Source organism: Lissotriton vulgaris, chromosome 9 (genome assembly GCF_964263255.1).
Source record: "Lissotriton vulgaris chromosome 9, aLisVul1.2, whole genome shotgun sequence".
Classification (NCBI taxonomy): Eukaryota; Metazoa; Chordata; class Amphibia; order Caudata; family Salamandridae; genus Lissotriton; species Lissotriton vulgaris.
The window spans coordinates 826,955,968-826,971,517 of NC_141697.1; the positions used below are offsets into that span (position 1 = coordinate 826,955,968).

Genomic DNA, 15,550 nt, shown 5'->3' on the forward strand with positions numbered 1-15,550 from the left:
CCTCTAAGTAACAATTTCAACCCAATACTGGTTTAGCAGTTAGAAAAAAGATAGAGCGGTGTCTTATAGGTTTATCGGATATTACTCAGTCCAAATAACATTTTCACCTACAAAAATGTAGGCACTGTAAAAGCAGAGCTCCACGTGCTACAGAGCTTTTGATTCTGAATTATTTAAGGTTGAGGTTTTGAATTTCCATTGCTGTCTGTGTGCCTCGAACAGTGTGTTGCATCTTACAATCTGCCAAAATGATATCTTGGAAGCAAATCGCAGTGGTCGTGTGCTTTTGTTGATATTTCCCTTTCCCTTTCTGCAGGTTCTTTGACGATGCTCTTTGCTGGAGGCTGTGCTGGCACTGTCAGTTGGGCTTGCGCAAACCCCATGGACGTCATTAAGGCTCGACTGCAGATGGATGGTGTTAAGGGAGTCCGGTACAAAGGCGTCCTCGACTGCATAATCACAAGCGTCAGGCAAGAAGGGGCTAATGTCTTTTTGAAAGGAATCACATTGAACAGTGTGCGGGCCTTTCCAGTCAATGCTGTGACCTTCTTCAGTTATGAAATGTTAATGAAGTTCATGTGCTGACTTATCAAGATGGCAGATTCCTGGAAAGGCGCATAACAATCAGTGCAATATGACATTTTACGAAGCTAAATTTGACAGAAAACAAACGCACAGTAGAACCTGAGGGTCCCATCTACTCAGCAGATATAAAAAGAGTGAACTGGTCCTCTGCCACGATAGGAGATTTGGCGCAAAAAGCTGAATTGCACCTTCTAAAAACTCATCAACTAACATGCTTAGTTAGAGAACAATGGTATTTACCAATGGCTTCGTCAAACAGTTCGCCATTAGAGCAAAACCAGCCAGAGTCCAATTTGTACCCACTCCTCTGACCAGCCAAAAACTACACAAGGGGACACCTTGAAACAACTAAAATGTAAAGTCTGCCCTTCGTGCAGTTCGCCGGCCCCTTCTTAATGAAACAAACAATACTAGCCTAAGGGCCGCAAAACAAGAATTTATGCGAGCACTCTGTGCGATCAAGAGGCAAAGCACAGAGACCTTCTTGGCCAAACTGATCTGGTACCTCTAGCACCATAACGCCAACACTTTCTGGAAAAAGCGAATGCCTTAAAATATCCGGCCCATTGTAGGATGGAATCTAGCATTTCAGAAAAAGTTTGGACCACTTACTTATACACAAGTGTAAGACACAAGACACAGGAGCTCACCAGTCCGAGAAAATTGCCTTGGTAGCGGGCTGGCCACAGGGAGAATGTCCATCATAGTTGCCAATGACGTACTCTGGCTGATAACAAAGGTGTGCACCACAGGAGCACCAGGCCCAAATGGTATCCCTCAGGCAGTATACAAGACAGAGCTGGCAAAGATGGGCAGAAGCATAGGCACCACTCTTCAATCATGCTCTATTAGGATCAACGATCCCAGACTAGATCTTACTGGAACAACTCAAACACTGGGCCACTACAAACTTAATCAAGGCCCTCAACCAAACAGGCTTCACAACGAAAACAGGAACTTCGACAAACACAATGGTTCTATCTCTCATTTTTAATTTCTCCAAAATATCAAGCCTGCCTCTCTACCTCTGTTACATAGACTACCAAGACGATTTACTTTGGTGTGAATCGTAAAATGCTCTGGCGAAGACTAAAAGACTGGGGCATCCCCCACCTTGCCTGAAAGCAATTGAAAAACTGTACTCCAAAACGTGAATTAGAATCAAACTAGGGAGTTTAGTTAATTTATCAAGAACCCTTCTGTCAACAAGCGGCCTCAAACAGAGGTGTGTCCTGGCACCAATTGTATTCAATCTTTTCCTGGTAGACCTACCTCCAGGCTTATCCTCTGTAAACGTGCATGCTCCAAAACTAGGGTTGATACGGCTATCAAATCTCCTTTACCCTGATGACCTGGTACTACTAAGCTGAATCAGAGTTTCTTCTCTTGGGTGCCACTCAATCATACTCCTTGTTTAATGGGTTAATATATACAACAAAAAAATAAAAATCATGATCCTCGCCAGAAACAAATACAGAGGAAAGGCTAGCTGGTATCTTAACTATAGCAAGCTTGAGGAAACAAACAAATATAAATACCATTGCATTTTATTTGATAACAACAGCTCATTCAAATATCACAAGGAGGAAATTAAATAGGAAGTTGATATCCCTGGCATGTTTAGGAGCCTCAACAGTCACTCGTTCAGCCCCATACTAAAAATTGCCGGGGCGAAAGTAGTATGAGCTCTGGCCTATGGCCGAGGCTCTACTGGGAATGGAATCAATAATCCTGGACACAACGATTTCAAGAATATATGGGCAAATCTTCCAGCTCCCCACGACACAACACCAGCCCAGATAAGGCAGGAGTTTGGTCTCACAAAGTAGGTCTATGCCAGGCGGGTAGCCTTAGCCATCTTCTGCCATACGCTAATATCTGTGGAAGAAAAAAACACTCAACTACCATGCATGGGAGGAAATCCAAAATCATCTTAAGACTATCTTGACGCAATGATTTATCTGCTCAGGCTAAGAGATATATAATTGGCTGCAGCGAGTTATGACACCTTGAAAAGAGCTGTGTATAAGGCAAATAAAATAATATATTCACCAGAAGTCAAAGCAACTCTAGAAAACACTCCCACGCCCGGTCAATATTACACAGCTACAAGACCCTGAAACTGCAGCAATATCTGAGAGAAGCTTTAAACTGCAGGATAAAAAAATAAATGCCTGAAATACCGGATTTAGATTTTGCCCTCAAGCATGTACAACTTGCCTTGGTTGAGGGCAGAAGGGGAAACTGCCAGTTCGATTATGTGGCCAAGTGACTGAAGACCTGGTGCACATTATCTGTCTCTGCAATTCTACTGTAAGCCTACGTCGAGGATGTATGTCGTTACAACGCATACTTTTACAACGCATACCTTTACAGCGCATTTTTTTACACCGCAACATCCATTACAACGCATTCCATTACAACGCATGCCATTACAACGAATTCTTTGAAACTACCTTTACAACGCATTCCACTACAACGCATACTACATTTACAACGCATACCATTACATTGCATGTATGGTGAGTATTAGATAGTGTAAGGGTAAAAAATACTATTCTAACTCCAGGGGGTGCAACAGTAGGGAAAGTATTGGATAGTGTAGGGGTAAAAATTACTATTCTAAAACCAGGGGGTGCAGCAGTAGGGTAAGTGTTGGATAGTGTAGGGGTAAAAATTACTATTCTAACTCCAGGGGGTGCAACAGTAGGGTAAGTGTTGGATAGTGTAGGTATGCGTTGTAATGGTATGCTTTGTAATGACTGCGTTGTAATGACATGCGTTGTTGTGGTATGCGTTGTAGTGACATGCGTTGTAATGGTTGCGTTGTAATGGTATGCGTTGTAATGGATGTTGCGTTGTAAAAGTTTTGTTGTAAAGGTAGTGCGTTGTAAAAGTTGCGTTGTAAGTGTTGTTTCCCCTACGTCGACTATGGCTGTGTCCACTCTGGAATCAGCTAGGAGTGCGCTCATGCAGACAAGCAATACCGGCCTGCCTCCACTCAGTAGATCAGAAAACAATTGCCCAGACTTTAAAGTATCTACAAAGAGTTGAGGGGCAAGGATCACAGCTATTTAACTGTTGCAGATTCAGAAATCAAACCGTACTCCACTCACAAATGTAGCTAGTTTGCACTAGACATTTTAACTGTTTTTTTAATTTAAATATTAACATTAACAAAGTGGATTCTCCCATTAAAGCACAATTTTAAAACCAGTCAATCCTTTTTTGTTTGCATTTGCACTTTGCCTATTATACTGATCTTCTCCAAACTACAGCTATTTGGACTAGCACTTTGTATTTTTGTAATGATTTAAATTAATCAAACAATAAAGATTGACTTGACTTGACAAAGCAAAAGACGGGTATTGGTTAAACACTTCGCTACAACTCACTGCATTTTAGAACTTACGAAAGATGAAGAAAGAACGAAATGAAGGAGATGAGAAGATCAATTTTGAAATGGGGTGATCATTTGTATAGTTTGTATTTCAAATTATTCCATGTTGCCAGCCTCTCCTCGTCCCTTGGAGCTGTTCTTCCAAAACTATCTCTGCCACTAAGAAAGTCCTATTGGAACAACCGACGTTTTAAGTTAAAACCATGTGCATGCTTAGATGACCTGTTGCTTTTCAGCAGTATGAGCTAGAGATTCTGTGACCATATCTAAAAGCACTTAAGCAAATTCCATAACTGTATTGTTGAACCTGGCACCATTGGCGTGGGTCTCCCTTCCATTTTTTTGCTGTTGCCTCCTGTGTTTTGCTATATGTTTTGCTGGTCTAGATGCTTTGGGCACTTTGCCACTACTATTAAGTGGCAAAGTGCAAGTGCTCCCTATTGTAAATGTTGTACTGGATTAGTGACTCGTTGATTGGCTATTTGATTTACTTTTCATACCCTAGTACAGTGCAGCATGTGTGCCCAGGGCCTGTAAATCAAATGCTGATGTTGGGCTTGCAGCACTGTTTATGCCACCCACAGAAGTAGCTTGTAAAATGTGGCTCAGGCCTGCCATTGCAGAGCCTGTGTGCAGCCTGTGGCTGCCATGTCGACTTGGCAAGTGCACACACTTTCCAGTCTGTAAACCATGCTTTTTCTACATGTTAGTCACCCCTAAGGTAGGCCCAAGGTACCCCCATGGGCAGGGTGCATTGTATGTAAAAAAAAAAAGGACAAGCCCTGATGTGTGTGGCATGTTCTGATAGTGAGTTACAGCCAATTTTGTTTTTCACTATTGCAAGGCTACCTGTTCTCATAGGCCAGAATGGGCAGTTTGATTATAATATCTGATAATCCTAACAGAGTCAGGGAACTAGGTAGAAATTCGAGTTTAGTATGCCTGAACTCAGAATGCTAAAATACATCTTTTAGTGAAGGGGTTATTTACATTCTGTGTTTGAAAATACCACTTTTAGAAAATAGGTATTTTCTTGCCTAACCGCCAAGCCTGCCTCTGCTAGGTTTGTGTATTTCATGTCTGAGTTGTGAATGACAGGGGCTGGGGTGGCTCCAGGTGCATGGGTGAGTCAGTACTAGGCTGAATAGACCTATCTGCATTTGGAGTAGTGGGAGGAGTAGCACCTGGACCTGAATAGGGCTGTGCCTGCCTTCCACAATGCTGGGTCCACCTCCTATGGTGCATCTGATGACTCTGGTCCACACTGACAAAGGAATAAGTTGTGCATTGGCAGAGTGCACTCAGAACTGTTTTGGACTAGGTACAGACTATCTCTGCCTTCAGAGACAAAGGATTTGTGTGTATCAAAAGGGGGACCCAAACCCCAGAACTTAAGATCACTTCTGGGAATCAAGACAAACCTTTGCCAAGGAGAAGAACCAAGGAAGCTGAAGGAGGAGACTGCCCCTATGCTGTTTGCTGTTTAGGGTTGGCCTGCAGTGGTTACTTTGTTGCCAAGGAAAGGAGAAAGGGAACTTTGCATGTACTTTTGCTCTCTTGAGGAAGATCTCCAAGGGCTTGAAGGTGAGCTTGCCTCCTGTTCTGAAGTCTCAGGGACACAAAGACTACACCACCAGCTCCCCCTGAATTTCCTTGCTGGGAATTTTGCCATGCAGAGAGGTGCCTATTGTTGTTTGGGCCCTCTGAGAAGACTGCGGGTCGCTGGGAGCTGGAGCGCGACACAATGAAGAGAAGCGTGTCGCCGCCGCAGCAGTTGCCGTCACATCACCGAAGAAGCGTGCCGCTGCCTCAGCTGTTCACCGTCACACCATCGACTAAGTGGGACGCATCACCGGAGAAGTGTGTTGCCACCGCAGAGGTCACCGTCGCATCACCGGAGAGGCGTGTGGCAGGGCATGTCGCGGCTCAGAAGTTACTGAGTTTGCAGCACGGCCATTGGGGCGTGCACGCATCGCTTCCAACATTGTCGCATCACATCAAGACACCCTTTTGGTGCATCGCACTGGATCGTTACATCGCATCAGGGTGCCATCTTGTCACATCGCAGTGGGCCGCAGTAAGAAACAACGCATCAACTCCCCACAAAGTAAGGAAGCAAGACTCAACTCCCCTGCACAGCAGTAAGGAACCGACACATCCACTCCCCTGAGTGTAAGGAATGGCGCATAAACTTCACTGTAACCCTTTTATTTGTTTGCATGACGCATCTAAGGTACTTTGAGAGTGAAGTGTTGCATTTACCATCTACATTGAACTAAGCTATTTTCTACCATTATAAAGTCTATTTTTGATTACAGTATTGTTGATTTTTGTTGTTTGGTCTTGTGTTAAGTCTAGTAAAGATTGCTTATTTTTCCACATTGGTGTAGTGTCCATTTGTAGTGTTTTCACTGCAGTACTGAATGTGTTCACAAATGCCATACACACTGCATCTGAGATAAGCCTGTCTGCTCGTGCCAAGCTACCAAGGGGGTGAGCCGTGGTTATTTTAGAAGTGTAGCCCCTTACCCTGAGTAGAAGCAAGGGTCTCTATTTGGTAAAAGGTACCTACCTCTGCCAAATAGAGACCCCCATTTCTAACATTGGTGGTCAGCGGTGCGGATTTGGACTTGCATTTGTGACTCATTTACGGTGATTGGTGTACACTACTAGTGAGTGCAAACCATAACGCGATCACATACTTTTTGGTAGAATTTTCCTGGAAACTTCTTTTTGCTTTTTAGAGAACTACCAACTGTTTTTCACCATGAACAAAGCAGCATCCATTGCATCTGTTGACATTGATTTTGAAGAAGATAGGATTGACACTTAAACTGTGTCTTACCTCAAATCTGCTTGCAGGAAATTTAAAGTCTCTATGAAAGGCCTCACCAAGAAAGAGAAATACCAGAAGGCGCTGAAGGCCTGGGTAGAATCTAGGAATGCCACTGAGCATCCTGAAGATCCTAGGGAGGATGTAGAGAATTTAGATGGGCAGCAAGAGGGGCCAGTGGGCCCGGATGGGAGGAAGGTGCCTTCTAGAGCAGGCAGCAGTGTCTCTTCAAAGGACCTGTCCCCAAGAGAGTTGGAGGACAGGGAGAGAGATAGGGTGCATAAGATGGAGTTGGCCAAGCTCAAAATAGGTTGGCAGATGGAGATGGAGAATAAGAAGGTGGCCTTGGAGGAAAAAAGAATGCATTTGGAGCATGAGAGAATGTGAAGGGAATTGGAAATGAAAGCTAAGAGTTAGAGATTTCTCCCTCTGGTGGCAGTGCACCAGTCGTGCCTGTAGAAATAAGAGTGTTCATTCTCAAGGATGTCATTAAGGAGTTTCATAAGAATGAAGATATTAGGCCATGGTTCAAAGCCTATGAGGAAGCTATGTCCTCCCACCGGGTCCCTGAGAAGGATTGGGGAGTAGGGTTGTGGGGGCGGTTCCTCTTTGATGGGCGAGATACCTTATTGGAATTGCCTTCTGAGGATCAGAATTCTTATGAACAAATGAAGGAAGCTTTAATGACCAGGTATGGGTTGACCCCTGAGCTTTACAGACAAAGGTTTACGAATTGTAAAAAACTGGAGTCTAGCACTTGGGTAGAATATGTGACCTTTTTTTGCAGAGCAACGGATGGTTGGGTGAAGGGTAGTAAAGTGAATGATTATCAGGGGCTCTATGATTTGTTCGCATGGGAGCGCTTGTCTAGTAATTGTTTTCCAGAGCTATGCCAGCACCTTATTGATAGCAAGCTGACTAACCCTAGGAAGCTTGCTGAGAAGGCGGACCGCTGGGTGAGTACCCGGGTCCACAAGGGTCATTTGGGAGACTTCGCCAAAGATGGGCAGAGTGGGGAGACAAGGGTAAACAGATGGAGTTCCAGAAAGGGCCCTAAAGTAATCCCCAAGTGAACGAAGGGAAGGTTTCCAAGCCTCCCCAGGAGAAGAAGCCAGGGGTATGACAGGTAAACCTGTTTATAGGGGACCCCTAAAATGTTTTACGTGCGGTGAGGTTGGCCACCGGTTCTATGATCCCCAGTGCCCCCAAAGAGATAAGACAGCATCCACTGGTGCACCACTCAGGCAGATGGCTAGTGTAGCCCTGGGGGGGAGATATGTGCCCAAAGTGTGTGGCGTCACACAGAGATGTCCCTAGTCTCTTTAGGAGACTGTGAGGTGGTCCCCAGGACCCAACTGCCTGATAACACTAAAAGGTACAGGCAGTGGGTGACCATCAATGGCCATAGAGTGGAGGCTCTTAAAGACACCGGCGCAAGTGTGACAGCTCTCAGGTGTTGGCTGGTGTCTGAAGAGCAGGTGGTCCCTGATGCATTTTACCCAATTGTTTGCCGCTGACAACACAGAGAGCCACTGTAAGGTGGCTCAAGTTCCCTTTGAGTGGGGGGTCTCTGGTACTCTTCAAGTAGCTATGAGGCCAGCCATACCTGTTGACTGTCTGTTGGGTAATGATTTGGAGAGCTCCCCTTCGGCTAAGGTGGAGCAAAGTTGTTGGGTCTGCCTGAGTGGGCGTGTGTGACCACCTGGTCCATGGTAGCCAGTAAGGGTGTTCAAGAGGACGTGGGGCCTGAAAGAGTGGCCCAAGTGCCTGCCTTAAAGAGAAGAGAATGTAAAGTGAGGTAAATCCTCCACTAACTGAAAGTCAAATTCAGAAAAGGGATTGCTTTTTAATCGCAGCTTTATTGTGTATTCAATAAATTTTTATAAAATGCATTTGTACATTTGGGAATGAAACATTAAAGGAAAAACAAGGATGCAAGGGGACACATGAAAAGGCAATCAAGTTAGAGCGAACCACCATTCGTTCCTACAATCATATCACTTTCACCAAGCATTCAACAGCACACAAGCTAGTTTCACTCATACCATATATACATTATCTACAACAGGAAAAACAAAAGACACTGTAGCTGCCTGAATGTAACCACACTATTTGTACTCCGTAGTGGCAAATGACAAGGGTTTAGCACTTTCGAACAGTTTTTTGCAAATCCGATATAAATTAGAGGGTGTCCAACAAATAGCTAATGATCTATGTACAGTTGTAACTCTTAGATCAGTGGCAGAACAGTGTAAGGAAGGGCCTTCTGCCACTGATCTAAGAGTTACAACTGTACATAGATCATTAGCTATTTGTTGGACACCCTCTAATTTATATCGGATTTGCAAAAAACTGTTCGAAAGTGCTAAACCCTTGTCATTTGCCACTACGGAGTACAAATAGTGTGGTTACATTCAGGCAGCTACAGTGTCTTTTGTTTTTCCTGTTGTAGATAATGTATATATGGTATGAGTGAAACTAGCTTGTGTGCTGTTGAATGCTTGGTGAAAGTGATATGATTGTAGGAACGAATGGTGGTTCGCTCTAACTTGATTGCCTTTTCATGTGTCCCCTTGCATCCTTGTTTTTCCTTTAATGTTTCATTCCCAAATGTACAAATGCATTTTATAAAAATTTATTGAATACACAATAAAGCTGCGATTAAAAAGCAATCCCTTTTCTGAATTTGACTTTCAGTTAGTGGAGGATTTACCTCACTTTACATTCACTTTTATCAGCACTGGCACCTTTGTTTTGTTGTTTATGATATAGGCTCAGCCTTGCTGATTAGAGCCAGCCCTATTTTGTTTTTCATATTAAAGAGAAGAGGCCAGGGGTCGGGAAACCCGCCCCCACAATTCCCACAGTCCAGGAGGAGGCAGACCTAGAGGTAGATGCCTGGAACCTACTGGGGAACAGGTACCTCAGTCATCAGTCATAAAGTCTTTATTGCGAATATTTCATCATAAATGATATACTATACAATTCATAATTTACATTGATACAATTAATCCAAAAAAACAATATAAAATTAATTATCCATAGTATGTAAAAAAATAAAACATATAAATAGATAGCTAGCTAGCTAAAACCTGTGATAAAAAGATATTAAATGTACAATTTTTCAAAAAGGCTTGACAGCTTAATGAAACTATTTAAAACAAATGGGACCCTCCTCAATTATCCTTAAGGCCTTAATAATAGCCACTACCTCAGTGGCCACAGCATATCTTGTGGACCAGAAAAGTAGGAGCTAATCTTCAGAGACCGAAATATCCAAGCTCAACTGATGAATTTAGCCACACCAATAACCACAAGTTTTGAAGAATCAGTTTTCAGTATTCTACTAGCTACCTGCGCGGATCTTATACCCATTATCCGACATACAGGGCATAGCCACAACTGTCTAGATTGGAGATGCTCGGGACAAACAAGGAGAAAGTGATCAACTGTTTCAATCTGGTCCACACAAAGAGGGTATTTCCCACTACCAAATGTATTCCAGCTTTTCGTTAGATCATGTAGCGGTAGGGAGCCAAGTCTAAACTGGTGATACAGTTTGCGATCCTGTGACTTTGTTATAGTATCTCAGTACTCTTCAGGAAAGGAATCGTCCTTGATTGCCAAATATGTTGCAGTCAAGGAACTACCAGTCGAGGAACTGTATCGGGGTTGGTCCATAACTCCCCCATCCCCATATCTGTCAGAATGGTTTTAATTTCAGACAGCCAGGTAATCCTCTGTGAGCCCCATAGACCTTTAACTTCTAGTAGGGCCTTGGCAAATAGGGACAATTCCAGTGTAGTCCACAGGCGTCGCCAAAACACCTGCGGTCTATACCGCGCCATGTCCTCAACAGGCTGACATCCTAAATCATATAGAAGAGGTATACATGGGGAAGATTGTGGTAACCCTACAGCAGACCTAAGAAATTTGTTTTGTGCCACCTTTAAGGAGTCCAGGTTACTAATTCGTCACCGTACATTACGGCTGGAAGGATTTTAGAGCCATACATTTTGATCAGGGGAGCCATAGGTTTAGTTAGAAAATACCTATGTTCTTTAAGCAAGGCTCCACCTAGTTGGGGGTGCTTTATGGTGAATAAATCTATCTGGGTCTTCCAACTTAGGTTATCACTGAAGGTGACCCCCAGATAGGTAAAGGTTGATGTCTGTTCCAAGGTGGCACCTCCCATATGAACCTTTGCTTTAACTGGTCTTGAGCCACGAAGGACCATAAACTTGGTCTTCCCCACATTAATCTCTAGCTCATGTTCCCGGCAAAACAACTCAAAACAGGACAGTGCTAACTGTAGCCCCTGTCGCGTCTTAGAAATTAAAAGAGTGTTGTCCGCGAACATGAGCAAGGGGACTTTCATACTAAGCATGAGCGGATTTTGCGGATTGGCAATCCGCGAATTTGCGGATTTTTGGATTTGCGGATTGCCAAAATCCGCGAATCCGCGTGGATTTTTTTTTTTGTATGTTCGCACAGGTTTCTGCAAGTTCGCACGCGTTTTGTACAATTTCGCAAATTGCGAAATTGTACAAAACGCGTGCGAACTTGCAGCAACCCGTGCGAACACGAACAGAAAGAAGCTCCTGGTCACAGGAACAGCACGGGGATTGCGCTCATGAAAGTCAAGGATGCAAGGATGCATCACAGCTGATTTTCCACGGTAGATTTGGGAAGAAGCACACCTGTCCAGCCTCGAAGACGCTCATGATTGTTTTTGGGCTAATGAATGAGTCACTGAATTTGAGCATTAACTAGTTCGAGCGACCATGATTTGCGGATTTTGTGGTGGGGGGGGCTTCCATGCGAGTTCACATGCCTCTTGTATGTATAAAAGGTCAGAGAAAGATCGGTTCAGCAGATGAAGAAAAAGAAGCTCCTGGTCACAGGAACAGCACGGGAGTTGCGCTCGTGAAAGTCAAGGATGCAAAGGCCTCTATCCAGCATCACAGCTGATTTTCCACGGTACATTTGGGAAGAGGCACACCTGTCCAGCCTCGAAGACGCTCATGATTGTTTTTGGGCTAATGAATGAGTCACTGAATTTGAGCATTAACTAGTTCGAGCGACCATGTGTGTGTTACTATGCAATCGCCCTGAAGGGCGCAGGGGTCCCTTGAGTGACCTGTAAGGCTGTGCTGCCCTGTAACTATTTTACAATGGCGCCAGCAAGCTGCCAGCACCGTTGTAAAATAGTTACAAAGTTAGCTTGCACAGGAAGCACCTGCTTCGTTTTATCTAGTGGTTCCTGTGCAAGCTAACTTTGTAACTATTTTACAACGGCGCTGGCAGCTTGCTGGCGCCAATGTAAAATAGTTAAATGAGTGTGGGTTCAACTTTTGAACCCGTTACGTTCGCGGATTTTTTTTTGCGGATTTTGCGGGAAATCCGCAAAATTCGCGGATTGCGGATTTCCCGAAAATCCGCAAAATCCGCGAGCGTAACGGATTTCACGCTCATGTTTATTTCATACCAGCTATGGAGGGTGCATCTGTCGGGTAGTTGGAGAAATAATTTATAACCTCGTTAATAAACAGAGAAAACAGGGTGGGGGCCAGTACACACCCTTGTCTTACCCCTTTAGACACCTCAAATCTTGCTGTCACCTCCCCTTGGTTCGTGTATGTTGACCAGAAACCTCACCAGTTCTTTAGGCATACCCATCTCCTGGACAACTTCCCACAATTTGGTCCTTGGCACAAGGTCAAACGCGGACCTTAGGTCCATGAAGGCTGCAAAGAGCATACCACCCCCAAGGAATACTTCCTTCCAATACAAGAGCACGAACCTGAAGGCTTGATCAAGGGTCCCAATATGAATCCGAAAACCCGCCTGTAAATGCGCTAAAATATCAGTTTCGGACATCCAGCTCTGAATACGTCCCAATACCAGACGGGCTATAATTTTTTGAACTGCGTCTATAAGACTAATCGGTCGATAGTTGGCCGGGACAGATCGATCACCTTTCTTGTAGATCGGTAATATCTCTGCCCCGAACCAAGAATCGGGAACCGATGCTCCACTGGCAATGGCGTTAGCTAGAATAGTTAAATAAGGTACCCACAAGTCTTGCTCCTGTTTAAACAAATCTGCGGGGATGCAGTCAGGACCCCGGGCTTTGCCACACTGGATTGATTTCAAAACAGACTTTACATCACTAGGGACAAATATTAGGGGTTCTACACAACCAAGGGTCGCTACTACCCATCTAAGAAGGTGCCAAAATTGGGACATGTTTCTGCCCTCACAAGCCTCATATAACTCCCTCCAGCGAGCTTCATCCCAGTTTTTCCTTGCTGTTAATTGGGCAGATTTATATGTAGCTCTACAGCTTCTAATAGTATCTGGTGATCTAGATTTAATAGCTGTAAGCAATGCTTTATGGGCCTGTCTACAGCTTGCATCGTACCAGGAATCTTTCCTCTGCGTTTTATTTTTGCCGTTATTTGGAATGCTTTTAATAAAAAGAGTTTTGAGCCCCAAAAATAATTTACTATGGATACTCAGGATTCTATTCCTAATCCCCTCCTGGGACTCACATCTGGTCAGCTTGTCCATAGCTTTGCTAACTAGGTTCCTAATAGCAGCCCGAGTTTTCACATTTGAGGCTATTTTTGGCCATCGAACCCTTCTCCGGTCATTGGTTAGCGTTACTTTCGCCTGCACAATGGCATCTTCATCAGTGGGGGAACCGGTAAAACTGCTACCAGATAACAACATCAAGGGGTTATGGTCGCTTTCTAATCTATTTATTACCACCATATCCATAATAGCCGGCCATATCTCCAGGTTAACCAAAATGTAATCAATTTGACTTCCACATCTACCATTGTCAAAGGGCATCTTCCCTAACCTATCAGACTTCGTTCTGCCATTCACTGCCCTCATACCCTTATCAAGACACAGTCCCTTCATGTACATAGCCGCTTGAGACCATTTCCTTATGGGTTTTAATTCCAACTGGGGAACTCCCCACAAGGAATCCTCGACCTCAGATAATTTTCCATCATCCTCACCCAGAGGCTCAAAGCAAGTATTAAAGTCACCTGCCACCACCCTGTTACCATCATTCAGCTCAGTTCTAAGGAGGTTCTCCAAAAGTAAAACTGTCGGGGAACACTTCCCTCCCGGAAGACCCCTCACATAGATGTTTATAATGAGGATGTTAAGGCCCTTTATGGAACTAACCCTAATAGCCAAAATGTCAGGGCTATCAATAGGAACCTCAACCACTGTGACACCCTCACACTGGCGTACCCAAGTGGTCAAGCCACCCACCGGTCTACCTCTAAAGCCTTTAACCGCAGGTTTAAAATAATTCAGATAGCCTATGCGGAATATGGAATCTACCACCCAGGTCTCTTGGAAACACCTTATATCCGCCTGATCAATAAAGTCCACCCAGTCAGGTATATCTAGCTTGGATTCTAAACCTGCTATGTTCCATGAAGAAACCATAACAGTGTGGCAATCAGAATTTAAATTTGCCACTTGGTTATCCAAGTTAGAGTGAAGAACTGGGCATACACTGGGGGGCCTTCATTTATAGGAGGTGAAACATATACACATTCATCTCCTTGGGGCATTGGTTCGGCTTGGGCCGATAACACCCGCCATAATGGTGCAGAAACCCTGGTTGCCACTGGCCGAGGGGAAACATTACGGTCCCTCAGTCAATCGTTATCCTCAAGGGTGGTTAAGGGGGCAAAACGGTTGGAAGTCGTAATAGACTGCACACCCGGAGTGGGAACACTAAGCGAGACCCAATGCTCCCTGTTAAACATAGCCCTTCCTGGTTTATAAAAATAAACCCAGGGGTAAGATCTTAATCTCATCAGATGTGGGAACATAATGAGAGGCCATATCTAATATGTGTTCTACCAATAGCGGGAACCTAAAACTCAGCACCACACAGTCCCCTGCCGGAGATTTATGAGAGTGACCAACCCAATTGACTCGCCTAACCATTTTAAATTCCTCAAACAATACTTTGCTTTCCCCAAATTCTTTCCCAAGACAGTACAGGGCTTTATTTTTAGGATTAGACCAGTGCTCACTAGACCCTTCTGGGAGTGGTGGAACATTGGCTAAAATTACCGTGTATGGGGTGGCTTCCGGGAGGAGGTGTAAGCTTGGTAACATGTTGTGACCCCCTGCTTCCTGCCCATCTAGCCTTAACCTATTCCCCATTATCTGCTGCTCTGGCGGGGCACTGCCGCCGGTATTAATAGGAACCATAATCTGTTTTGAAGGTTCCCTAGTCACTGTATGACGCTGTGAGTTATCTGCTGGAACTCTTGGAGCATTGTGTCTGGTGTTAGCCCCCTCAATAATGTGACTATCAACTACCTCACAATTCGACTGGGGTAATAATGCATCTAGGGATAGTTTGCTATTAAGATTAGCTTCGATGCGGTTAAGACTTTCCACCACAAAATCAAGCTTTTTCAAGACAGGTTGTATAAGGGCTACTAACTGGTCCCCAAGGACAGAACATAATGTCTCAAGATTAGGCTGGGCCATAGATTGCAATGGCAGTTTGCCTATAGGGGGAGTGGTATTCCCATATTGTTGAACCACTATATGGCCAGATACAGCCGTAGAAGCATTTTGCTTACTGGGTCACGCCCTTTCTTTTTCTTACTTGGTGGTTCTCTCACTTTCCCTTCGTTAGCTTTTCTCCCCCGCATGGTTACCTTAGCTGGACTTGGAGGGCT

The 15,550-nt window shown here is 44.3% G+C and overlaps 1 protein-coding gene across 1 annotated transcript in view; it reads left to right on the forward strand.

Annotated features, from left to right (window-relative positions):
• Positions 1-3,945, forward strand: part of SLC25A45 (solute carrier family 25 member 45) — a 256,040-nt gene extending 252,095 nt beyond the window's left edge. Inside the window, exon 7 of the mRNA XM_086936773.1 lies at positions 317-3,945. Coding sequence (XP_086792899.1) covers positions 317-585 — 269 coding nt within the window. The 3' untranslated portion in view covers positions 586-3,945. The remainder of the gene's footprint in view (positions 1-316) is intronic.
• The last annotated feature ends 11,605 nt before the right edge of the window (positions 3,946-15,550 follow it).